Source organism: Panthera leo, chromosome F3 (genome assembly GCF_018350215.1).
Source record: "Panthera leo isolate Ple1 chromosome F3, P.leo_Ple1_pat1.1, whole genome shotgun sequence".
Classification (NCBI taxonomy): Eukaryota; Metazoa; Chordata; class Mammalia; order Carnivora; family Felidae; genus Panthera; species Panthera leo.
In genome coordinates this window covers 29,244,002-29,271,191 of record NC_056696.1, presented here as the reverse complement: position 1 = coordinate 29,271,191, position 27,190 = coordinate 29,244,002, and the positions used below count along the sequence as shown (strand labels likewise).

General features: G+C 39.7%; 1 protein-coding gene and 1 non-coding gene across 4 annotated transcripts in view; one reads left to right on the top strand and one right to left on the bottom strand.

The window, feature by feature from the left end:
* The window catches only part of CENPF (centromere protein F), a 98,032-nt gene extending 74,662 nt beyond the window's left edge, over positions 1-23,370 (top strand). The window contains exons 21-22 of one of the 3 annotated variants that reach the window (XR_006198817.1): positions 22,866-23,002; positions 23,258-23,370. Coding sequence is in view for 1 of the 3 variants with exons in the window: in XM_042925175.1 (XP_042781109.1) it covers positions 22,866-22,946 (81 nt within the window). In the remaining 2 variants the exon portion in view is untranslated. Of the gene's footprint in view, positions 1-22,865; positions 23,009-23,257 lie in introns of those variants that run through there. The other 2 variants (XR_006198818.1, XM_042925175.1) reach the window with 2 other exon arrangements.
* Positions 23,371-26,495: 3,125 nt separating this feature from the next.
* TRNAR-UCG lies at positions 26,496-26,580 on the bottom strand. The gene has a single exon. It is a non-coding gene; the product is annotated as a tRNA-Arg (tRNA).
* Between the last annotated feature and the right edge of the window lie 610 nt (positions 26,581-27,190).

Here is a 27,190-nt window from a genome sequence, read left to right as displayed (position 1 = left end):
ATTCCTCTCTTTCCCAAATGCCATATCTTGGCTGAGATGTCTGCTAATGCAGGAGTATGCACCTGAGGGTCCTGACAGCAGCTTTGACAAGTGGCTGTGGTGAACTTTGCTAGCACAGGCCACGGAGGGTAGGGGCTCAATGGATTCAACACCTTGGCAAGGACTTCTTTCATTTTCATCAACAGGATGATGTGCCTGATGTGCCTACGGTGAGGAAACAGTTTTCTCAGACATGGGCTCTTCTCAGAAAGCATGAGAGATTACCTGGAGAAAGCGATCCTTCTCAGAATCGTTCTCAGAGGGTATATCTTGGCCTCCAGCCAAAGATCCCTATCCCAGTACAGCTCATTCAGAAAAAAGTGGAAAAGGATGAGATGTAGCTGACTTGGTACTCCCTGCTGTCCAGTATAGGGGGTGTGTACTGGGCGTGGGAACTGTCTGTATCAATCCCTTTCCCTAGGTTCAAGAGCAAGTTGCCATTGAACTGCTCTAATTATGCCATTGATGCTCTCGCTGGTGTTTGTGCAGATAAATAGGTGTGGCCAAGTCCAACCTCTCCATCAAATGGAATTTATAGCTTTCCCTTGTCTCTATTAACTGTCTCGCTGCTAACTTATTCCATTAGAGAATAAATAATACCGACTTGTGTTTCAAGATTTATGTAACTGGTTCCATATGCTTTGACAATTCTATCACATTTTTAGACAGTTACATAAGATATTTTTTTTCCTCATGGAATGTCAGGATAGTAACTTGGAGAGTTAAGGGCTGTCTTGTGAGGAACGTAAAAAATTAGAAAGTCAAACAACTAACTTCAAATCTTCTTACCAAAACTGATCTAGGAAGAGATGAGAGAGATTCCTTATTGTGATGCCCTACAGAGTAAGAAATGCTGCTTTTTTTTTGGTTCGAGACTGATATAAAAACTTTTGCTTTGTTTATTGTCTATCAGTAAACCATTAATATGTCTTAAATATGTTCCGAGTTTTGTCTTAAAAATTTCCATGCTTATCACTTGACACAGTGCACTTGACCGAAAGTTTGACTTTGGAGTTTCAGAAGCTTGATGAACCGGATTCACCCTTCAGTAAAGTATAACCGAGAAAGAATAGAACATTTTGAAAATTCATGTTGTGCTTTGTGTTTTTAGACTCTTATACACGTTACGAGAGGAAGAAATTTCTCCTTAGGAGAAGCATCACAACACCAAATCTCCTCAACCAGCATTTGCATGTACTCTTAGGACCTCCTCACTAAGTCAACTGGTCTTTCAGAGTTTCATTACTTTCAATGTTATGTTATTGTTTATTCTGGTCTCCATTGTATTTATTTCTGATTGTTCTTTGTTGTTTCCTTCTTCTCTTAAATTTCAGCTAAGGATTTTCTTTTTCTAGCTCCCTGTGGTGTCATGTTGCTTATTTGAACTCTTTTCCTTAATACACGCAATTACAACATAAATTTCAGTTGAACATCTGCTTTTGCTGCATCCCATAGGTTTTGGAATATTGCGTTTTCTTTCCCTTTTGTTTTGGGACATATTGGGATTCACTGATTTCTTGCTGGCCCATTGCTCACGTAGCAGTGTGTTGTTTAGTATTTACGTGTTAAGTACTTAATAATATGTATTGTAGGTTTTCCAGATTTGTTCTATTGTTGATGTTCAGTTTTGTACCATTATGGTTGGAAAATATACTTGGTATGACTTCAGTCTTCTTAAGTTTGTAATATTTGTCATGTCTCTTTTTATGTGATTTATCCAGGGGATTCTTCTGTGTGTACTTGAAGAAAATGTGTATTCTATTTTTCTTGGATAGAATGTTTTTTACACATGTCTTTTAGAACCATGTGTTCTGAAGTATACTTCAAGTAAAGAATGTTCTTGTTGGGAAAAAAATAGCTTTAACTGAGGGTACTCAGTTGTGCTTTAACATAAAGCATATCAGAGGAGAGGTGGTTGGGGGGATGGGTAAATAGGTGAAGGGGATTAAAAGAACCCTTATCATGATGAGCACTGAGTAATGTATAGAATTGTGGAATCGTTATATTGCACACCTGAAACTAATATAACACTGTATGTTAACTATGCTGGAATTAAAATGAAAAAACTTAATTAAAAAAAGCGCAAGAAAGAACAATGAAAAAAAAAGTTTCAGAAATGGAAAGAGAGACTTAATTTTCACTCAACTGGGTCTGACTGACAACACTGGATTTTTCTTTGCACATGGATACATTTTCATGTACTCACCATGAGAAAACAATAAGGCTGGAACTCCATTTATTCCCTCTGAGGTTTCCTCTCTCTCTTTTCCTCCTCCATTTGGCGAAAGGAGCCACGATGAATGTGAATGGTTATTAAATAATCACTTGTTACAAATAACTGATTAGGATTTGGACTATGCCAACAGTTGCTCCTTGCCAGCCTCTTGGCAGAGCTCTGATCATGTTAGGTTTGGGGTAATCAATTTATTCTAATACAAACCATATTGGGTGATTGAGATTTTATGCCTTTTATTTCTTTTAAACAGACTTCTGAACCAAATGCTTATTATCTTGAAACGCAGCCAAATTCTGGCCACCACAGGAGTCCAGTGTTAAGACGGAGCTCCTAGTACTTTAGATATTTTCTTGGCTTACATCTAAGAAACGCTTAGAAACTTGGACAGAAAAATTATGTCTGATTTTCTTTCTTATCTGCTGATTATTCAAGCTTCATTAGGAAAGTACCAATAACTTTTTAATCTATGGAACTTTTTCTGTCATAAAACCTTCCTCCTCTCGTTTTACTTTTGCGTCAGTTTTAGTTAAACAAAGAGTACCCCAAATTTTAGTATTCAGGTTCAATAATAAACAGCCACCATGGGGTGGGCGGAGGCCCAGAGAAGGGAGCAAGTGAGAGGGGTTTCTGGGAAGACATCATGCAAATTGACAAGCAGCTGTGCAGAGGATTGAAAGGCGATTAAACTGAGAGATCCAGCATAGACGCTGGTGGGAGTAGGGCTATACCAAAACCATATTCTAAAGGCTACCTGAGGGTAACGTCCATGAGTCATGTATTTTGAAATGCGTGGGGTTGGCAGAAGAAAGGCAGGCACTTCAGATGAGCGCCTATGGATGAGATGGAGAGGTGGCCAAGGCTTGAGCAGAGATGGCAAACTCAGATGCCTGTGGGGAGTGGGCAGGTGGCCCCCAGGCAGGAATGCTATTAGTAACATTTAACAATTGATATGGCACCAACCCCTCCCCCATCAGAACAGACACTGACCATGGAGGTGGAGCAGGTCCAATTGCAGGGTCCCTTGTGCCACTCGACACTTCCCCTGTATTTCCTGGACCCTGGGATGTCTGTGACAGCTGGAGAGGCAGGGAAACGCTTGGAATCAACCAATAGAAAGTATTTCTTCTAAAAAAAAGTTTTTTTATGTTTATTTATTTTGGGGCAAGAGAGAGAGAGAGAGAGAGAGAGCAGGGGGAGGGTCAGAGACAGGGAGACACAGAATCCGAAGCAGGCTCCAGGCTCCAAGCCGCCAGCACAGAGCCCGACGCGGGGCTCGAACTCACGAGCTGTGAGATCATGACCTGAGCCGAAGTCAGACGCTTAACCGACTGAGCCCCCCGCCCCCAGGCGCCCCAGAAAGTATTTTAATAGCCTAACTCATTTGACAAAACTGTACTAGCAGATTATCAGCCCTTCCCACATGGGTTAAGTGGACTCTATGAAGAGACAACAGAGGGGCACAGAGTGTGGTAAGCCTGAACGGGCATGCAGGATTAGCTACAGTCCAGTGGATTTCATGTTTCTTGGAATCTCCTTTTTAAAAACTACTTTTTTTTTTTTTAAAATTTTTTTTTTTTAACATTTATTTTTGAGACAGAGAGAGACAGAGCATGAATGGGGGAGGGTCAGAGAGAGGGAGACACAGAATCCGAAATAGGCTCCAGGCTCTGAGCTGTCAGCACAGAGCCCGACGCCGGGCTCAAACTCACGGACCGTGAGATCATGACCTGAGCTGAAGTTGGCCGCTTAACCGACTGAGCCACCCAGGCGCCCCCAAAACTATTTTTTAATCCCAGGCGGCTGAAACAAAACACACCTGCAGGGTGATCATGGGCATTTGTCTTCATGGGCGACTTCGTATTCAGGTTTTTATCTTCATAGCTGACACATTATAACACCGATGTCCCAGGTGAGAAACCTCACTTGTTTTTGACCTCTTCATTCTTTCCTTTCTCCATTTATTCATGTGTTTATTCAACATTACTGAAGATCACTTTTGTTCTTTACATTTTGTCGCTTATTTCCTGATACCTTTCTTAGGCTATCCGTCTCCCAACTAAGCTCCTGGAATAGTACCTGAGCCTGTCTGTCCTGCACGTCCAACATCATACAGGAAGCCCCAAATTCATTTGCTTTTTTGCTTATCTATTTAACATTTGTTGACAACTTCCATGTACCAGGTACTATACCAGGTGCTGATATAAAAGACTTAGGAGACAGTCTTTTCTTATTGCTCTTAATTAGCTTAGTGTCTAACTCAAACCAACCATCCACTGACAAAATATTATTGAGATTCTGGTTGACATCATCTTACTCAGTCCTTAGAGATGCTGATTAAATGGTCTCTCTTTTTTTATTTCCGCCCCCCCCCCGCTGCTCATGCTACTAGTGGTTTCCTCAGCATCTCACCCCAGGACCTATTTCTTGGTCTGCATTCCCGGCACACCCTTCTCCCTTCCTTATGTGGCTTTCAGATTTGCAAATCCTCTCTTCTCCACTGACCCCTCCTGGCAGTCTCAGGTCTCCAGTGGCACCAGGAAGACTTTAAGCAGCCTAGTTCATCAAGGACCATGGCCTTCTCTGAGCTGCTACCAAGATCATACTTGATCTGGGAGAGATTTGTGGCCTTTGCCCGTGGGCAGTACATAATGTTACCAAGTTTCCTAAAAGTTTGATGCAATGCAAAATATCACATGAAACGGTGGAAGGATACTGTTTGACAAAAAGAAGCAATAGACACATCAGACTGACTTAGAAGAGGGAATTGGTGGGGGATGGGAAGGAAAGAAGGACAAGTGTACTTTTTTTTTTAAAGGAAAGATTTCCCTTATTTAAACTTATGAGAGGCTGTGAATAGTGGTGAGTTCTGACAGTAGCATTGTGCAGGCCAGGCCATAGGGGCTAGTCCGGCTCAAAGGCTGGAGTTTTATTTAAAGTTGTTCTTTTTTCACTTCACTACCTAACCCGTGCTGAGCTGAGCAGAGAAGACACAGGGGAAGATTAAACATGATGGGTAGATGAGGGGTGCCTGGGTGACTCAATCAGTTGAGTGTCTGACTATTGGTTTCAACACAGGTCATGATCTTGTGAGTTCAAGTACTACATCGGGCTTTGTGCTGACAGTGTGGAGCCTGCTTGGGATTCTCTCTCTCCCTCCTTCTCTGCCTCTCCCTTGCTCGTGCTCTTTCTCTCTCTCAAAACAAACAAACAAACAAACAAACTTACAAAAATAAAAATTAAAAAAAAAACATGAGTAGGTGAGATTTCTCAATATCTTCTGCTCAGAGTTGTATGGTCAAGGCTATTTATGTGGAAATGGGAGGCTGCTAGGACATCTGGCTTGGTCCTGCTGCCTTTCAAGGATTAGTGTGGGAGAAGGACCCTGTCAGCTTTCAGGGATCTGCCTACTTCCATACAACAACATTATTACTATGGCAAATGTTCTGTGTTGAATTGTGTCTCCCCCACAAAAAGGCATGTTGATGTCCGAACTCCCAGTACCTCGAAATGTGACCTTATTTAGAGTCTTTATGGGGGTAATCAAGTTAAAATGAGGTCATTAGGGTCGCCCTAATCCGATGGGACTAATGTCCTTATAAAAAGGGGAAATTTGGACCTAGGGACAGATACGCAGAGGGAAAGCAGTGTGAAGATGCACAGGTAGAAGATAGCCCTAGAACTCAGGTGATGCATCTATATGCCAAGGAACACCAAGGGTTGCTGGCAAAAACCAGGAGCTAAAAGAAGCCAGAGAAGATTCTCCTTTAGAGCTGTCAGAGAGGGCATGGCCCTGCTAACACTGTGGTTTGGGACGTCTAGCTTCCAAAATGTGAGACCACGCATTTCTATTGTTTCGGGCCACCCAGTTTTGGGTATGGCAGCACTCGGAAACTAATATTCCTTCTTAGTTCGTCAACAGTGCCAATGCACACCTGCCTATGACCGACCACACGATGTATGAAAAAACAGTACGTTTCTTCTGCTTAGAGTGTGGAAAGCACCACTGTGTTTTGCAGACACATTTGCACACAAAGACAGTGTTTATCTATAGGCTAATAATACATAGTACCTTCTTTGCTGGTCTAGAACAGCACTGTCCAATAATACAGCAGCCACTAGTCACATGTGGCTCGTTAAAGTCAAATTTAATTGAATTAAGTAAATTATTAACTTAAAAATCCAGTTCCATAGCTACAAGTGCTCAGCGACTAGTCATGTAGCTAGTAACTATATATGCAGAGTACAGATGCAGAACATGTTCATCACTGCAGAAAGTTCTACTGGACTGCATCGCTCAGTTGAATGTTCTGGTTCACAGAGAGATGCCACCTGCCTAAAAAAAATAAATAAATAAAAAACGAAAGAAAGAAATAGAGAAAAGGGAAAAAAAGAAGCCGATACAGTTGACTTAATCCTGAGACTATACTCTGATAGTTCTGAAGCGATGGTATAATCTTGAAATATTTTAGAGGTGGGAATATGAATTTCAACACTCACTGTATGGACAGAGGGCCAGAATGCTAGCAAAGTGAGAGTTGGGTTGATTGAATGTTAAATAAATCAGTGTTTGCTGTCTGACCTATGGCCAAATACGAAGTTTAATCAAGTCTGGGGAATAACTTAGAAACATTGAAAGCCATTAGGATCATTAGATCTGACTTGAGCAAAAGGCAAAATAAACAACCCTCCCAGTCTGATTTGGAACCAGCTCTTCTATGCTTTCTAAATCAAAGCTAAATCCTCTGAGTTTAAATATATTACAAATATTTTTGTTTGGCTATGTTTGTCCTCACTTCTGTATTTTTCAGTGTTTGTTCCATTGTTTTCTGTACCTTAGTTACTCACTGTCTCAGAGCCATAGGACTGTTTGCTAAGGACAGAATAGTCTAGTTGGCCTCTGCCTCCAGTCCAGAAGTCAACAGAACAGACTGTCTATATCTTCTGTGTTCTAGGTCCCATCTTTCATAGGAAATAATCAGCCCAGGAGGGTACTTAGCAGTTTGACATTACAACCATGGTTTCTTGTGCCCCTTCATTTTTCATAATAGAATTTTTACATTCTTTCCAAACCTTTGGGTCAGAGTGACATTTAAATTGCCCCTCTGAACTCTTAGCTGCAATTTTCTTTGGCATACAGGGAGAGAGACTAAAGTTCCCTCTTTAGTGTGGTTAGGGGTTCACCAGGAACAATGGCAAGAATGTGGCTCTGAATTCTTAAATTATGGATAACTAAATAATAGTTTACAGACAGAGAGGATTACAAAAAATTCTTAACTGACTGGTTGTCTTAAACAAATTAACACTCTTTTATAAAAAAATAATTTTGTCTGTATTTAAGAGACATGTGGTGCTCTATATTTGGAAATAAATTGCCAGAGAAGGACTTACCTTTCCAAGGCCAGCCATTGGAATACATGATTTTTATATTTTTATATCAACTAAGAGCAGAGATGAATAGATAAAACAATTGGTCTTAGGCCAATTAATTATTTTTTTCTTTTCCACCTAGGTTCTGGACACCTCATGATTCACTCATGCTGGTTTAAAAGGGACTGCTTTTTCTCTTGTATCAAGGTCCTTATTACAAGTTAGAGATAATTCTCAAGTCTCTGCTCCCAAGGCCAGATCTCTGTCTTGGACCCCAGATCCATATACCCAATCATGTGGGCAGTTTCCCCATTTGATGGTCTCATGGACGTCTCAGACTGAGTGCCCCAAACTGTCCTTCAACCCCAAATCTGTTCTACCGATAGTCTTCCCTCTGGTAGTTTCGAAATTTATTTGCTTAGGCCAAAACCTTTGAAGTCAACCTTAATTCCTACTACATCAGGAAATTCTCTTCCAAAATATCTCTCACCATCCCCACTGCTGCCATGGGCCGCCACGATCTCCTCCTTTGATGATTGTAGTAGCCTCTGAGCAATTTCTCTGCTTCCATCCTTTCTATTTATAGTTTCCTGGCCAACAGGCCTGAGTGTAGGCCCCACTGCAGGGTTCTGAGCAGAGGAGTGACAAGATCCGACTTATGTATTAAAACAATCTCCTTCCTTAAATATCACTTACTCAATAAGGCCTACAGTAAACACCTGATTTAAAATTACAAGTTACCAACATTATCTTAAATAGCCAAGACATGGAAACAACGTAAGTGTTTGTTGACAGATGAATAGATAAAGAAAATGTGGTGTGTGTGTGTGTGTGTGTATATATATATATATATATATATATATATATATATATATATGCAATGGCGTATTATGCAGTCTTAAAAAAGGAATAAATTCTGCCATTTGCAACAACTTGGGTAGATCTTGAGGACATTGTGCTAAATGAGATGAGTCAAAGACAAATACTGTATGATTTCTTTTAAACTAAACATAAAAAAAAAACCCCGAACTCAGAAAAAGAGAGCATATTTGTGGTTGCAGAATGGGGGTCAGGGAGGGGAATTTGGATAGAGTGGCCAAAAGGTACAAACTCCCAGTTATAGGATAAGTAAATACTAGGCATGTGATGTACAGCATTATGACCATAGCTGACACTGTTGTGTGATATATTTTTAAGTTGTTAAGAGAGTAGATCCCAGAAGTTCTCATCACGAGGAAAACACATTTTTCTTCTTTCCCTCTTTTTAGAATTAAAAATCTTATTTTTGTTTGTTTCATTTTCTTTTCCTTTTTTCTCAGTATCTGTATGAGATGATGGATGTTAACTAAACTTATGGTGATCACAATATACGTATGTTAAATCATTATTTTGTACACCTTAAACATACAGTGCTATATATATGTCAATTTTATTGAGGTATAAGATAGAATTACAAGCTACCCTCCCTTGGCATTCTTTTTTTTTTTTTTTTTTTAATTTTTTTTTTTCAACGTTTTTTATTTATTTTTGGCACAGAGAGAGACAGAGCATGAACGGGGGAGGGGCAGAGAGAGAGGGAGACACAGAATCGGAAACAGGCTCCAGGCTCTGAGCCATCAGCCCAGAGCCTGACGCGGGGCTCGAACTCACGGACCGCGAGATCGTGACCTGGCTGAAGTCGGACGCTTAGCCGACTGCGCCACCCAGGCGCCCCTCCCTTGGCATTCTTTTTTTTTTTTTTTTTTTTTTTCAACGTTTTTAATTTATTTTTGGGACAGAGAGAGACAGAGCATGAACGGGGGAGGGGCAGAGAGAGAGGGAGACACAGAATCGGAAACCAGGCTCCAGGCTCCGAGCCATCAGCCCAGAGCCCAACGCGGGGCTCGAACTCATGGACCGCGAGATCGTGACCTGGCTGAAGTCGGACGCTTAACCGACTGCGCCACCCAGGCGCCCCAGCATTCTTAATGACCTTAGCTCAATCAGTTCCTCATAGCACAATCACTTTTATCATAGTATATAATTTACCTGTTTATCACATTTATGGTTTGTCTCTCATCCAAACTGCCCCTCCACCTGCCCCAGTAGAATGTAAGCTACCTGAAGACAGATACTTGGTTTGTTCACCGAAACATCCCAAGTATTGAAACTATACATGGAGCATTGTAGGTACTCCATAAATACTTGCTGAATGGCCAAAGACAATTTTCTTTGTAACTCCCCCAGGATTCTTCAACCCTGTTCAGTGAGATCTACATCTTTTTCCTGCTCCTATATAAATTCTTGATTAGGTCCTATTGCTTCTCTAGTTTGAATTAGATCATGCAAAGGCTGTGGGACACTTTTTGTCATACAGGCAGTCTTATTTCAGTGCTTTCAATGACCTGCTTCCATGTGATACATATAATTCAGACTTTCAGTCAAATATAAAGTGTTTCCTTTTCCCCAGTTTGGGGATCCTGCAACAGGAAAGGGATCATGGTTGCTTCTGTTCCACATCTTTACCTTGTTCTACTTTTCGAAACCCTGCTCATTAGTCCAGACTTCTGACTCCTTCTGAAATAAGAAGAAGGAATTAAGGAAATGCACAGTATTCAGAGATTGGCATTTTTACAATTTGTCCTTGGTGTTTATGAGGCTTGGAAAATGTATCTTTGGGATACATTTGTGGTCTTTCCCTTGAGATACATTTTGGGGATTTCTAGGAAACTCCCTCATTGGGATCCTCCAATGACCTGTCCTGTGATGCGGGATGCAGCTGGCCATTTATCAGCACAAATGCTCAGTCCCTGGGCATTGGGCCTTCAACCCCACAAGACTCCCTGGTAAACCTCTTGGGCAAGATCCTTTTGAAGATGTCTCCAGCCTGGTTCCCACAAGACCCATAAATGGTTCGTGTGAATCTCTCCTACATCCTTGCCTGCATAAAAGTGTAGTTTTCTTACAATGCTGCCATTTCCTGCGAATGCTGCTCTTTGGCATGGCTTTAGATATTTCAGCTGAGTCAGACACTGGTCCATTGAATGGGTTCCCGGAGCTCCCTCACTAGGTCTCAAAATGTGGGATAAAACACCATTTTTTCCTTCCTTTTGGTGTGAGGCACAAGGCAAGCAAAAGGATGCAAGGCAAAATGACAGATTCTCCAGAGAAATTCTTATCCTCAACCTTTTAAACTCCAACCCTGTGTTATCCTCAGAATTGGTGATAGATTAGGGATTGACAAATGGATGTCTAGGGACCTTCTCTGCAAAGTCTTGTGGGGGCGTGTGGGATATACTATTTTGTTGTCAGCCTATGTGAGAACAAACAGAATAAGCCACAGTTTAGCATGTTCTCACAACTTTAAAATAATAATGACATGAATTGGTGTTATCAGGATGTCTCCTGATTCAGTCTTGCTCCCACACCTGCCTCTTTCCAAGCTTGGAGCCTTCCTGTGTCCAGTATCTCCTCCATTTCAGGGTTCAGCTTAGCTGTGACTTCCCACAGGGTCCTGTCCAGCCTAAAGCAGGCTCCTGTTTTGTTCTCCCAGCTCCCTCTTTATTTCCTTAATGTATTTATTACAGTTTGTAATTGCATATGTATTGATGTGATTAATTTCTGTCTTCTATGCCAGACTATTAGCGCCAGAAGGTCAGTCTGCTTGGTTCATAGCAGCCTTGTTGGAGCCCAGGAGAATTGAGCATACAGCTCCTGCTCAGAAATGTTAGGGGACTCTACAGGGCAATTTAGTGCCACACTGCCTGGTGTGGAAGTTGGGTCCTGCTGCTTACCAGCCATGTGCTCTTAGGAAACCTCTTTTCCTTGGTTGTAAGGCTGGGAAACAATGGGACCAATCACTAGGGGATATTATATGAATTAGTATAAATACAGGGTTTAGAAGAGGGCCTGGCACATAGCAACTTGAGAAATGTTTGTGATTATTATTCACTGAATATAAACGAAACATTGTCTAAGTAGTAGGTGAAGTGTTTCTAGGGAGCATTCAGTTAAGAGTTATCTTTCCGATACAAATCCCAATACAAATTCAGAGAAAACTCACCAATGTGACGTGTTTCAGGGACTATGAAGGCATCCCTAATGGTCTGGAGCTGAGAGGTGCTCTCTAGTTTCTGCATTACACAGACCTGGGCACAGAATTGAGAAGAGCCACCTAGTTTAGTGGTTCAAGTTAGCTTTGGAGACAGATCAGGATCCGATCTTGCTTCTTTCACTTATAACTCTTGATATGGGGAGGTTATTCAATTTCTCCAAGGTTCAATTTCTTTATATTTAAAAGAAACAACAACCCGTAATAAGAGTATTATAATAGTGCTGGCTCACAGGGCTGTTGTGAGGATGACATGATTTTGTATATCATAAATTCTCAAAAAAGGTGGCCATCACTAATATTGTTATTGGTAACAGTAACTAAAGCCATAGAGAAACAGTGGACTATGATTCTGTACGTGAGAGGTAAACTTATACAAATTGCATGTAGAAAGTGTGTTTTTTGCAATAAGTGCTGTGACTAGCATGTTGCTGTTGGATAAAATCCAATATACATATGAGGAAATATATATATATGCCAAATATATATGTATATATTTATGCCACACATATATGTATACATATATATTTATGCCAAATATATATATATGAGGAAACCAAGCCAAAAAAATCTCGGTATAAATTAATAAAAGGTATTTCTATTCCCTGCTTGTTTCAGGTAACATTGACTGCAAATAATTTCTAGTTTATAATGTCAGTCAGATTGCAAGCATGACGAGCTGTTTGAATCCTGATAATCTCTGGATTTACAGGCTTGTGAAGCACCCTCCCCGCAAAAGCACTTTGAATTGTTTGTACGGAGCGAATCATCTAAATTGAAGGTGCTGGTGTTATTTCAACCAAAATCAACGTCTGGGTTATTCTCTCCTTACACAAGTAAATCTTTTAGTTTTAAATCTGCAAAACGCATGTAAGATCTGCAAAATCATATCAGATTCTCAGTGTCCGATTTAGTGGTACAATTATGTTTGGATTCAAAATAAATAAATCAACTTTTAAAAAATAAAGAGGGTGCCTGGGTAGCTCAGTTGGTTAAGTGACCAACTCTTAATTTCAGCTCAGGCCATATTCTCAAGGTTCGTGAGTTCAAGCCCCACATCAGGCTCTGCACTGACAGCATGGAACCTGCTTTGGATTCTCTCTCTCCCTCTCTCTCTCTCTGCCCCTCCCCAGTTCTCTCACTCTCTCTCTCTCTCTCTCTCTCCCTCTCTCTGTCAAAATAAATAAATAAACTTAAAAAATATATATGTTCGGTTTACTTCAGAAATGCAGAATTCTTGATAGTTTTCGGATAACCTGAATGAAAAAGTGAGATTTCTGTTCAGTGTTTCTTTCATTTACATTTATTTGTGTGTTTGTGTTTAAATTACATACCTGTTCATTTTCAGCAGGAAGCAAATAAAGTTGATAAAAGACATTCTACTCCAAGATTGTGTCTCTCTTCAGAACAGACCGGAAGGCTGCACCTTGGGGCCAGCGCTCTGCAAGTTCCCGTCGTAATCAGTCTTCATGATTTAGCATTTTGAGGACACCCTCTTGGCTTATTTCTTTAGAGACAGTTATTCTCTTCGACTATGTATATTTGATACGATGTCATTTTCTTGTTTCCTCAGGAAAGCCAAAAAAATTAAGCTAGAGTTTGGATTTTTTGGTCAGTGCTTATGGAAACCCAAGTAATACATTTAACAGGACTCCAGGTCCGCGGTCACTAGTTTGCTCATGACAATTGCATGTTTCTGTGCTTCCCAGAAGCCTGGGGTTATTGCAATTTCTTTTTTTTTTTAATTTTTTTTGACGTTTTATTTACTTTTGAGACAGGGAGAGACAGAGCATGAACAGGGGAGGGTCAGAGAGAGGGAGACACAGAATCTGAAACAGGCTCCAGGCTCTGAGCTGTCAGCACAGAGCCCGACGCGGGGCTCGAACCCATGGACCGCGATTCTTGACCTGAGCCAAAGTTGGCAGCTTAACCGCTTAACCGACTGAGCCACCCAGGCGCCCCTGTTGCAATTTCTTTGATCTCCCCAGGCCGCACTGCTGCACTGTGGGCTACAGAATGTCAGAAAAACTACGTTCCCAAAGTCAGGAAGCCCCATGACCTCAGGCAGGGCAAGCCCTTGGGTTTTCTTTGTCCTGGGTCCATTTTCTCTGTGAAACTTCCTCTCTTTCTGCATTCGGCCATTGGGGTCCTACTCTAGATTCAGAGAGCCACAGCTTGGGAGATGGGGGGATGTGGTCGGGAAAAGACCTTTCATTCTACCTCTCAGTACAGTGATACGTCTGGCCAGGATGTTTGGGAAGGAGGCTTAGTCGCTCTTCTCTCTTGATGAAACTTTCTTATTGCCTTTTCTACTAAACCTCCCTCCCTCCACCCAAAGCCTTCTATCTGTTGCAGAGTCGTGGTCTGTAGCACTTGAATGTTGCAAACGGCAGAGAGGGAGTGGACCCGGGGATGACCTGGCTGCCACCTAAGTTAGTGCGGTCCGCAGTCCATGTTCACTGTGCTATCTGGATTTGTGCATACCTGCACCGCTGTATGAGGTGACCTTAACCGGGTATTACTGTGCAATAGAAATTTACCTGGAAAATGTACTGGTCTACTTTTAGTATTGACAGCTACCTAATTGTTTAGGTTTTGCTTATGAAAACACTTCTAGCACACTGGAAAAATGAAGTATTTTAACAGCAATTTCTTTTGAGAACTTGTAAAATCCATCATGGCTGTCAAAAGCATGGTTTATGGCATCTAAGAGAGAATATATAATATATATGCCAATATCACCCCCTTGTGTCCTTGAGAATGCAGATAAGGTGGTGGTGGTGTGAAAAGAGCATATGAGTGGGGTGCCTGGGTGGCTCAGTAGGTTGGGCATATGACTTTGGTTCAGGTCATGACCTCATAGTTCATGAGTTCAAGCCCCACATCAGGCTCTGTGCTGACAGCTTGGAGCCTGGAGCCTGCTTCGGATTCTGTGTCTCCCTCTCTCTCTGCCCCTCCCCCACTTGCACTCTGTCTCTCTCTGTCTCGTAAGTAAATAAATATTAAAAAAGAAAAGAGTGGGGCGCCTGGTTGGCTCAGTCGGTTAAGCAGCCGACTTCGGCTCGGGTCATGATCTCGCGGTCAGTGAGTTCAAGCCCCGCATCGGGCTCTGTGCTGACAGCTCAGAGCCTGGAGCCTGTTTCAGATTCTGTGTCTCCCTCTCTCTGACCCTCCCCTGTTCATGCTCTGTCTCTCTCTGTCTCAAAAATAAATAAACGTTTAAAAAAAATTAAAAAAAAAAAAAAAAGAAAAGAGCATATGAGCATCCAGTATTTTATCAAGAAACCTGTGTATGATTCAAAGTGAGGGATGTTGCAGCTTACCAGATTTTAAAACATCTGAACAGAGAAAAGTTCTGCATTAAAAAAAGAAAACTATTAAAGTATTATATGTAGGAGGGTACTTTTGTAATCTTGAAGAAGGGAGAGGCCTTTCCAAGAAGTTATAACACCAGAATTATAAAGAAAAACTTGGTGGAACTGACTTCAAAAATTAATTTCTCATTAATTTTTTCTTGGTCAATAAACTTTTCATTTTGAGATAGTTGTAGATGCAATTGCAACAAACAATACAAAGAGAGCTGATGGACATTTTACCCAATTTTCTCTGATGTAACATCTTGCAAAACTATAGTACAATATCACAGCCAGGATAATGACATTCATGCAGTCAAGATATATAATATTTCCACCACCACAGAGAACTTCCAAATTATCTTTTAGAACACCCACTTTTCTCTGAGCCTATCCACTACTTAATATTTTGCAACCATACTCTGTTCTCCATTTCTGTATGTTTTTCATTTCAAGGATGTTATGCAAATGGAATCATATAGCACCTAACCTTTCGGGTTTGCTTTTTTCTTTTTTTTAACTCAGCATAACTCTCTGGAGATTCATCTAAAGGTTGTTGTGTGCGTTAACAGTTTATTCCTTTTTATTGCTGCACAGTAGTCTAGGGTATGGATGTACCAGTCTGCTTCAGCTTTTACTCCTGGAAGGACATCTGGGTTATTTCTAGGTTTTGGCGACGAGTAAAACTATTCATAATAGATGAATATGTACATACAAATATACATATAACATTATATATATACATATAAACATATACAAATATTAAATATAATATTTCCACATAGAGGCATTGGTGGATATGTCTTTGTGTGAACATAAATTTTCACTTCTCTGGGATAAATGCCCAAGAGTGCAATTGCTGAGTCATGTGGTAGTTGCAGGTTTCATTTTTTAAGAAACGGCCATACTATTTTCCAAAGAGGCTGTAATATTTTACATTCCCAGCAGCAATGTGTGAGTGATCCAGTTTCCCTGTATTCTTGTAACATTCAGCGTCTCCACGATTTTTCATGTTAACCAACCAGTGTGTACTGATACCTCACTGTGGTTTTAATTGGCATTTCCCTAGTGGCTAGTGATGTGGGCATCTGTTTGTGTGCTTATTTGCCATGTGTATATTTTCTTTGGTGAAGTGTCACCTCATGTCTTTTGCGATTCCTTTAAGCGGATTGTTTGCTTTTCACTTGTGCATTTGCTTACTGTGCTCTTTCTTCCTTTTTGACATCCCAACGTTCCTTCTTTAATTGTTTACTCTCTGTTTAGAGGACTTCGTTTAGCCATTTTTGAGGGTAGGTCTACAGATGACAAATTCTCTTAGTGTCTTTTTGTCCGGGAATGTCTTGGTTTCCCCTTCATTCTTGAAGAATATTTTCACTGGGTATAGGATTCTGGGAGGACAGAGTTTTGTTTTGTTTTGCTTTTTTTTTTTTTCAGCACCTGCAAAATATGGTGCCCCTTCCTTATGATCTCCGTGCTTTCTGATAGGAAATCAGCTCTCTTTCTAATTCTTTTTTTTTTTTTTTTTTTTTTTTTCCTGTAGGTAGGCATTATTTTCTTTGGCTGCTTTCAAGATCTTCTCTTTGTCTTTTGTTTTCAGAATTTTTATTACAATGTGTTTTTTAAAATTTTTTTACTTTTTTATTTATTTTGAGAGAAATGTTAATTTTTTTATTTTGAGAGAAAGAGAGAGAATTTAGTTATTTTGAGAGAGAGTGAGAGAGGGGCAGAGAGAGAGGGAGAGAGAGAGAATCCCAGGCAGGCTCTGCACTGACAGGCGCAGGGCTTGAACTCACAAACTGTGAGATCATGACCAGAGCTGAAATCAAGAGTCGGATGTTTAACTGACTGAGTCACACAGGTGCCCCATATTACAGTGTGTTTTAGAATGCATTTTGTTTTGTTTTGTTTTTGGATTTACCTTGTTTGGGATTCATTTAGCTTTTTGGTTCTATAGGTTTATGCTTCTTGCTAAATGGAAAGTTTTCAGTCATTATTTATTTGAGGACTTTTTAGCCTCACCCTCTTTTTCTTCTCCATCTAGGACTACATTGATATGAATATTAGAACTTTTGTTAGAGTCTCACAGGTGCCTGAAGCACTATTCATTTATTAGTCTCTTTTCTCTTTGTTGTCCAGATTGAGTAATTTATATCGTTCTGTCTTCCAATTCGCTGCGTCTTTTCTCTGTCCTCTCCATTCTGCTGTTGATCTCATTCACTGAGCTTTTTATAATGGTTATAGTATTTTTCATTTCTCTTTTAAAAATTTATTTATTCATTTTGAGAGAGACAGAGACAGCAGAGTAGGGGAGGGGCAGAGAAAGAGAAAATCCCAAGCAGGCTCCGCACTGCCAGCACAGAGTCTGACATGGGACTTGAACCCATGAAACTGTGAGACCATGACCTGAGCTGAAACCAACAGTCCGATGCTTAGCTTACTGAGTCACCTAAGCACCCCAGTATTTTTCATTTCTAAAACTTCCACTTGGTTCTTCCTTGTATCATTTTTATTCCTCTGATGAGACTTTCTATTATTTTCTGAGCCTTTCTTCTTTCATTTGTTTCAAGCATGTTCCAAATTGCTCATCATTATCAAAGTTGCTTTAAAGTCTTTGTCAGACACTTTTAACACCTTTGTCTTCTTGGTATTGACGTCCGTTGATCTTTTTTTCTCATTCAGTTTGAGATATTCCTTAGTCATGATCTGACAAGTGATTTTCACAAGGAACTTAGATAATGTTGTATTATGTTATAAGACTCTGAATCGTATTTAAATCTTCTGTTTTAATTGGCTTTTCCTGACACTACTCTGGTACAGACAAGGAGCTCTGCCTTGTTATTGCCAAGTGGAGGTAGAAATCTAGTTTCCCTGCATGGCCTTCACTGACATGTGAGAACAGAGCCTCTTTGTTATTGCTGGGTGAGAGTGAAAATTCTTGCTCCCCGGATAGTTTCTACTGACACCACAGTGGGGTGATTTTACTACTGTTGGGTGACAGAGAAAATCCTGAGTCTCCCCTAGACCTCCGCTGATGCCACCCCAGTAGAAAAAAGTGTTTGGGTGCCTTGTTACAGTCTTACTAGAGCAGAAACCTGGCTCACTCACTCTTTGCTGGCATGGATAGGAATGCGGTCTCAGAGTTTTCTGCAGTGTTTGGTAGAGTGATTACTGCCTAAAATAGTTCCACTTTGCTAGGCTCTCCCTCTCCTGGTTCTTTGACTAGAGATAGCAGACTTTTGTTGGGACTTCTTTTGTCTATTAGCATTTATGGGTTGGCATTTCTGGGTTGGCAGCTACTTCAACTTGAAGTCTGAAATATCCGAGGCAAAAAGAAAACCCAGGAAACTCATCAATGTGCTGTTCTGTGCATCCCATGGTCCTTAGTCAATCTGCCTTTCTCTATCTTTTGGAGTCTTCTTGTGTTTGTTTTATATACAATGGTGAGTTTTTAGTTGTTCTTGGTGAGAGGAATAGGGAAAAGTAAATCTATTTCATCTTTCCAGGTGTGAAAGTATTCCTCATTGGTTTTTAAAATTTCTTGTAATATCCGGATATGAATACTTTTTCTGTTACTTGTATTACAGGCAATTTCCTCCAGATGCAACTTGTCTTTTAATTTTGCTTTCTTTGTTTTTTAAAGTTTTTTATGTTATATTATGCTATGTTATGTTATGTTGAGGTTATTTTATTTGATTTTATTTGAGAGAGACAGAGACAGTGCGACTAGGGGAGGGGCAGAGAGAGGGAGAGAGAGAGTCCCAAGCAGGCTCCCTGACACCAACACAGAGCCCGATGTGGGGCTCAAACTCACGAAACCATGAGATCATGACCTGAGCTGAAACCAAGAGTTGGTAGCTTAACTCTTGGCCATCCAGGTGCCCCTTAATTTTGCTTTCAAAATCTTTCACCATTTCATTCACAAGAATTTTTCGGAAGACAAAAAATTTTAAAAACTGTTAAAAGAAAATCGGAAAATTAAAAAAGAAAGAAATATGACTGGCTAACAATTAGTATATGAAATTTGGTACCAACAAATTCATTTTGAAGGAAAATGGTGGAGAGGTGCTACAAATGAAAGAGTTTTTTTGTTTGTTTGTTTTTCAAATGAAAGTTCTTAAGGTTACATTTTAAGGTTCAAAATGTAAAAGCCATGATGAAAAAACTTAGTGAAATATCAGTCAGTTCATGGTTTCCTGTACTTTTAAAGAACTTAAAAAACTGCTTAAATTTTTTCATACTACTATGATGTCACTAGCTGTTAAAAACACAAAAAATATTTATAAAGTCAAATGAAGACGTTCAATTTGTAAGAAATACCATGGAGATGTTAACGATTCTTCTAAAACTAGAGGTGTAAAGAATCTATTTTATTCTACTTTGTTATTTTTGTGCAATTTATAAAAGAGATATACAATTAAAGCATTGGAAGTATTCCTTTCAAAGGCATAGAATTCTTAGTGATCTAGGTAAGACGTATTGTCTCTATGAAGGCTGAATGATCTTCTAAGGGTATAATAGAACCAAACTGTAATTTACTAAATGCCTCAAAGTACTAGGCCCCAATAAAGAAATAAATATTATCTAAATATAAGTTTCCTTTTAGTGTAATGGCCTCCTTTTCCTGTTTCCTAAGATGCCTTCAGCCTCTTATGTGCTTTTTGTATATAGTATTAATTCTGTGAACATAATACTCTTGAGAATTCACAGCATATCTAGTTTCCTCTGAAAAGTATTTTAGTGGATTACTTTGCTTGGTTTTGTGTTACTGGCCTCACATAATCACATATCCTATATTTGACTGGATGAAAATTACCTTGGAAGGTTTGGGAAATTTTATGGATGCTAATGTAGATATCTATTTCACCATTATAGCTGCAATTGGCATTCAATTTTTCTCCAAGGAAAGGGGACATTGGCACTGGATTAAGCTCTAAACCGCATTTCAGCCTTGTTCATAATAAAAAGTTACCTGAACTATAAACTACCAGGAAAATTAGTTTGATTTATACTTGCCATTTACTTGTCTATTTCCTGAGATACTTGCTAATGCAATATGCAAGATGGGTAGGAATAATAACAAAGAGAAGCAAATTAGCCACAGTTGGCTAGAAAATTCTCTCTTCAAAGTATAGTCTGAAATACCAATTAAATGTCTTCATGTCATGATGTAGGTACAAAATTAAAGAATGCTATGTGATTAATGAACTGTGGAAATGTAATGCTAATACAATATTCGATAGCCTGAAAAGGAACATTACTAAAACTAACAGTATATTTCACTGCCCTGGAAGGTAGTATTTGAATAGAGGTTTCAGGCTGGAACCACATGGAATTGCCATTTTTGTAGGGCCAATATGGACAATTTCATAGGGCTCAATCTATAAAAATTGCCTAGACAGACCACACGTATTAGGCAAGACATTTTTAAATAGCAAAATCCTAGACTATTCTCATTATAGTGGGTGAGTGGGGATAAAGTTGAGGAGAGCAGGTGTAGCACGTTGGATCACATGACACAGGAAACAAGAAAACCAGCCCTTCGGCCCAGCAGGAGGGCAATTTTAAAAAGGTTGAACTTTACTGCCAGGCCAACTATCAAAACTTCACCACTGCTCCACACCCTCCCCTCCCCCCCCCGCCCCCCACCAACAAGTGCATTGAGGTGTGAGAGTCTGGATCATTCCAACGACGGAGGAACAAGCCATTCCCAGCGTGACAGGGACCTGCAATTAATGCTGAAGAAGCAGGAAAAAATAACGTGGAAAATATAGAGAAAGGAATCGTGGAAAGATACAGGACTACAGAAAAAGGAGCAGAGCCTCACATCTATTTCTATCCTGGTGTATGACCTATTCTATTTATTTGGTGCTTTATAGAATAATTCCCTGGAATGCTCTGGTTTTCTTCCCTCATAGACAGATCTGTGTGCTGGGCTTGTATCGCTTGAGAAGTGGTTTGAATTTATGAACAAACACGCGTCTGGGAGGAACAAAGCCGCAGTTCTCTATTGGAAACATAGTTGGGTTTCTAGAATTAGCTGTTCCAGTTGCTGGCACAAGTAGCCCGTGTACGTTTTAAAAATCCTACAACCTTTTGAATCTAAGTTTCTGACAGCCGTTCTCTGCCAAATACCATCTCCTTGGTGTATTATTAAGAAGTACATCACAGACTACAGAATGCTCCTGAATATGGAACAGTGACTGCACGCGAAAGGCAGATAAAAGGAAAAGCAGCAGGAAACACGGTCATTTGTTTCTTGTACTGTGTGCGGTAATTGTCTCTGGGTCTGTTCACTCTAGTCGAAGAGGGGAAACATAAAAGATATGGAACTCTACAGAGTTTTTAGAGTTATTCTCCGGGAGTGGTCCTTGTTCACTTGGGAACATGCATGGACAATAATGACTGCAATAGTAAATAAAATAAAAACATACAGGTATAGATTCCAAAGAACGTGTGTCACAATGTGTTGGAGAGAGAGGTGGCATTTATACGTTTGGCTGACTCCAAGTGACTATAAGGTAATGCTGAGAGCTGACTTTTAAGGGAATACTCAAATGGCAACAACTAGTTGGAAAACTAGCACTCGTATGGAAGAGAGGCTATTAAAAAGGAAAAACAATTCTGAAGTGAGTCCAAGAGGGGGGGACAGCATGGATCATTTCTTTCTATATAGTTCCTCTTTGTCAAGAAGATTGACTGGTTTAAGATTTCAACTTATTTCTCCTTAAGTGACTAATCACTGCTTACTAACGTCATTCAAATTACAATGTAAGCAACCACTGAAAATATCGGTTCGATACTGATCAAGACCTCATAAAGAATCTAAGATATCTTTTTGCATTTAGTGCTCTTTCGAAGTGTGTCGACTGTGATTCAATTTTCCTACATTGTGTACATTCCCACCTATCTATCATGTAAAAGAATATAAAACCAGCCATCAAGATGCTGACATTGTCTGTGTGTGAAAAGATAATGCCAGGGAAAGACAAGTTTTGGCAAATGTTCAAAACAGTAGAGTCAACCTGATGTCTCCACAATTTGAATACATTTAAAACCATATCACATTCATTTCAGGCATATCCTCTGCTTCTGCTTTGGTTACCAGAAAACAGTTCAACTCACATGAATATTATTAGGAAATCTCGAGGCAGTGATCACTACTAAGATGCAAATACATTATTTTAGATAAAATGAAATTGGTTGCAAACACGTTTCCTTGAGGACAGATTTCTGGTTTGTATCTTAAAGGTCTCGTCCCTGTGGTCAAAATAAGTGCAAACGTTTATCATCCTACTGCATTTTAGTTACTGATCACGCCTCTCCCGAGGCAATGCTAACTCAGTAAATAAAGCCAGCTTCTTCCACGCTGTCTGACAGGGCATGCAACCCTGCTGGCCAGATAGCCAATATGCCAACTGCAATACATATGTTGCACATTGAATAAAGGAAGTGATTGTTTGCAAGAACAGTTTAGCAAACTGCTGCATATTACCCACATGGTGGGATTTCAACCGGTCGCTTATTTTTCTATATATAACATTCATTTTCAAATCTCTAAAACAGGGCTGATGAGACACTGTCGCTAATGAGATTTCAAGACTTTTCTACTTTTTAAATGGTTTCAACTAATCTCTCCTCTTCTGTCTCTTGACAAATAACCTTGGCTTCAATATTATAGACAAGATTGAGCTCCGTATTACATGCATGTCTCAGTTTTCTTCCCTGTCACCTCCAAAACCCCCATGTATATTCATTAGACCCTCGTTCACTTCTTTTCTAGGTACAAACGTCCCTTGTCCTTGCTGAATCCAAAGCTGATTATCGGAGCTCACGATTCCATCCTGCTTATCCTCACGTGTGATCACACATCATGTGCAATGTCTCTTGCTCCGCCTCCTGTGCCTCCAAACGTATCAGGTGCATGGGATCAACATGCTTCTCCTCGATCATGCCACTGTTTCAAGTTCTAAGTATCCCAGTATAGGGCAAGGGTTAAAATCTGGAATCTAGCTGGCCTGCCTGAGTTCAGTTTCAGCTCTGACTCTTTTTAGCTGTGCGATCTTGTGCAAGAGCCCCTCTTCTGTAAAATGGGCATGATAATAACAGTGGTGTTCTGTTAAATCAGCTCTGGGGGCAGGTGAGAGAGGAAGCCCAGATTTGTGTGTCTTGCAGGTTCTAGCTGGTTCTAGCTGGTTCCAGCACACATCTTTCCCAGGGTTGTTGTGGCGATCAAGGTAATATAAGCAAAGCACTCAGAATGGGGCCTGTCACATTGTAAGTATTCGGTAAGCTCTAGTTATTATTATTTCCTTACAGAGAGAATTTAAAAATTATTTTTAACCATTCATTAATTTCTTAAACCCTGGAGAGCTTTTTGGGCACAGAACGTGGATTTTGTAGTTAAAAAGACCTGGTTTGAATTCTTCACTGTGAGAGTTTATGACAGTTTTTTTCATTTATTTAGTTAACTTTTAAATTTTTTATTATTTATTTATTTAAAAATTTACATTTATTTTGAGAGAGAGAAACAGTGGGGAAGGGGCAGAGAAAGGGGACCAGAGGATCCGAAGCAGGCTCAGTGCTGACAACACAAAGACCAACATGAGGCTTGACTTCACAAACTGTGAGATTATGACCTGAGCCAAAGTCGACACTTAACCAATTGAGCCACCCAGATGCCCCATTAAAAAAAAAATTTTTTTTTAATTTAAATCCAAGTTAGTTAATATATAGTGTAATAATGCTTTTAGGAGTAGAATTTAGTGATTCATCCCTTACATATAACACCCAGAGCTCATCCCAACAAGTGCCCTCCTTATTGCCCATCACCCACTTAGGCCATCCCCCCAGCAACCCTCAGTTTGCCTCCCTCTCTGTTTTTATCTTATTTTACTTTCCCTTCCCTTATGTTCCTCTGTTTGTTTCTTAATTCCACATATTAGTGAAATCATATGGTATTTATCTTTCTCTGACTGACTTATTTCGCTTAACATAATACATTCTAGTTCAGTCCACATTTTTGCAAATGGAAAGATTTCATTCTTTTTGATCGCTGAGTAATATTCCATTGTGTGTGTGTGTGTGTGTGTGTGTGTGTGTGTGTGTATACTCAATATACACTGTGTATAGCTCAATACACACACACACACACACACACACACACACCATATCTTCTTTATCCATTTGGATGACAGTTTTTTCTTAATCCATAAAATAGTGACAATAATGTCTATATTTTAGGGTAGAAAAATTCAATGAGATAATATATGTAAAATGCTTAGAAGAGAAAAATATTCACTAAATGTTTTATTTCCTTATTCTCCCATCCTCTATTGAAATTGCCTTCAGATACTTAATACAATGCAAAACAAAAATATATAAATCCGTTTGGAATTTCTTAATCTTTATCTCCTTGATTTGTCTTATTTTGTGTATTTGATTACCATCTCTCTGAACTGCCACAATAGTGAATCCTAATTTTCCTACTTTTTTTGCTTTTACCGTCTCCATTGATTTCTCTCCCCCATTCTGCCCTCTAAAGATATTCTCCATAGTTCTTTCTTTTCTCTTTTTGCTTAATTATCAGTTTTGTTGTTATTGAAGTATAGTTGACACACACTCCTACGTTAGTTCCTGATGAATAACATAGTGGTTGGGACAACCCTATGTATTATGGTCACCACAACTATAGCTCCCATCTGTCACTATAGTGTGTCAATACAACACCATTACAATTCCATTGGCTATATTCCCTATGCTGTGCCTTCTTCCCCCTGTGACTTATTCCTTCCATAACTAGAAGCCTGTATCTCCCACTCCCCTTCACCCATTTTGCCCACTTTCCCACCCCTCCTTCCCTCTGGAAACCACCAGTTTGTTCTCTGTATTATGGGTCTGTTTCTGCTTTTGTTTATTCATTGTTTTTTTAGATTCCACATATAAGTGAAATCATATGGTATTTGTCTTTCTCTGACTAACTTATTTCACTAGCATAATATCCTCGAGGTCCATCCATGTTGTCACGATGGGAAGATTTCATTCTTTTTTTATGGCTGAATAATATTCCATTATACATACATATATATATAATATAAAATATATATAATACCGTGTCTTCTTTATCTGTTCATCTAGATGGACACTTGGGTTGTTTCCATGTTTTGGCTATTGTGAATCATGCTGCAATAAACATAGGGATGCATATATCTTTTCAAGTTAGAGATTTCCTTTTCTTTCAGAACATCTTTTTGTTTCTGAACATACCAGCTATCACACTTTTGTTTTATCACCTCTGGACCAGACCATAAGTTCCTGGAGGGAGACATTGTTTCATTTTTCTCATCGTAAATCATTAAAACACCAACTACAAATATCTACACCTCTATAAGTGCTTCAGTGTACTTCTGTGATAAAACTGATAATCTACAGTAGAAAATTACTAAATTGATGTTTACATAGCACTGTTGTCATGGCTGGTTATAATGACTGCATTTCTTTGTGCCAGACTGTAAAGAATTGTCCTCTTGGGAGAGTCATACCCTAGACAATGTCCAGCTGAACAGGTCCATCGAGCAAGCAAGAAGCTTAAGAATTGCAAGTAAATGATTATATTCTTCCTTTTGATGTGGCTCATATGTTGACTTAGGTCATTGAGCAACTTTCCCTCTCTTTCTCTCCTTTCCCCCTTGAGCATGTAGATGCATGCTTCAAGCCTGTAAAATAGTAGAGAGCTAATGACAGTGCTTACTCCAACTCTGCATTTATTGGTTTCCCTAATCCCATGAAGCTAAATAACGTAGAAAGAACAAAATCACTACCACTTCTTATTTTTTATCCCATAGCTCTATGTGTATGTCTACTTCACTGTTTGCTGAAGACACTTAAAACTCCTCTCTCTTCACCTCAAATAGATTGTGATGTTTATCACTTTGCTAGAAATGATAAGTGAAAGGGTGCCTGGGTGGCTCAGTCAGTTAAGCACCCAACTCTTGATCTCAGCTTGGGTCTTGATCTCAGGGTCATGAGTTCAAGCTCCGTGTTGGGCTCTGTGCTAGTCTAAGTGCCTACTTAAAGAAAGAAAGAAAGAAAGAAAGAAAGAAAGAAAGAAAGAAAGAAAGAATAAGAGTCATTATTTCTGGATCCCTGAACTCGTTAACATGTATAACTTTCCACTTTTAAAAATTCTTAGTTCACTTAAAAAATCAGAGGCTAGGATACGAATAAACAGGCATATATTAAGTCACTCACTGGCACAGGACATTCATAAATAGTTTGTTTTTTTTTTTAATTTTTTTTTTAACGTTTATTTATTTTTCAGACAGAGAGAGACACAGCATGAACGGGGGAGGGGCAGAGAGAGAGGGAAACACAGAATCGGAAGCAGGCTCCAGGCTCTGAGCCATCAGCCCAGAGCCTGACGCGGGGCTCGAACCCGCGGACCTCGAGATCGTGACATGAGCCGAAGTCAGACGCTTAACCGACTGAGCCACCCAGGCGCCCCCATAAATAGTTTGATCTAAGTCTTTCCATCGCTGCTTTGTCCTGATCCTAATTCTTATTTATCGATGACACCCTAAAGAATGTATCTATTGGTCATAGTGAAGAAGTCACTATGGAAACAGTGATCTCTTCTCCCTTCCCTCCCCCACCCTCTTACCATTTACCGTTCAACAGCTTCTGGATGCATTCACAAACATTGCATGGGCAACGATAATTGTAGAAAAGATGACTTTAATTTTGAATGCAGATCAAAATTCCTTGGAGGAAAGAAGTATCTTTGGTTGATGCATGGAGATTGTTTGGGAAAGAGACGTATCTTTGGACATATATTTGAAAAAGCCTCGCCTAGTCCAAATCATCTAGAGAACCCTCTCCACAGATAAGAAACATTTATATGTCATTTAAATATAGTTGTTTTAAACATTATGTTGGTGCTTTATTTTCATTTTTTTAGGTATAAAATGCGTTTCCAGACATATCACACCTACAGGGAATAACAGCTCAGCTTACAACACTTGGACTTGTCGCTGTTGTCCAAGGAATCGATAAAGTAGGTTGGAGGTCATTTGCATCTGAATATCAGTGTTCATTTTTCTTGGTACAGAG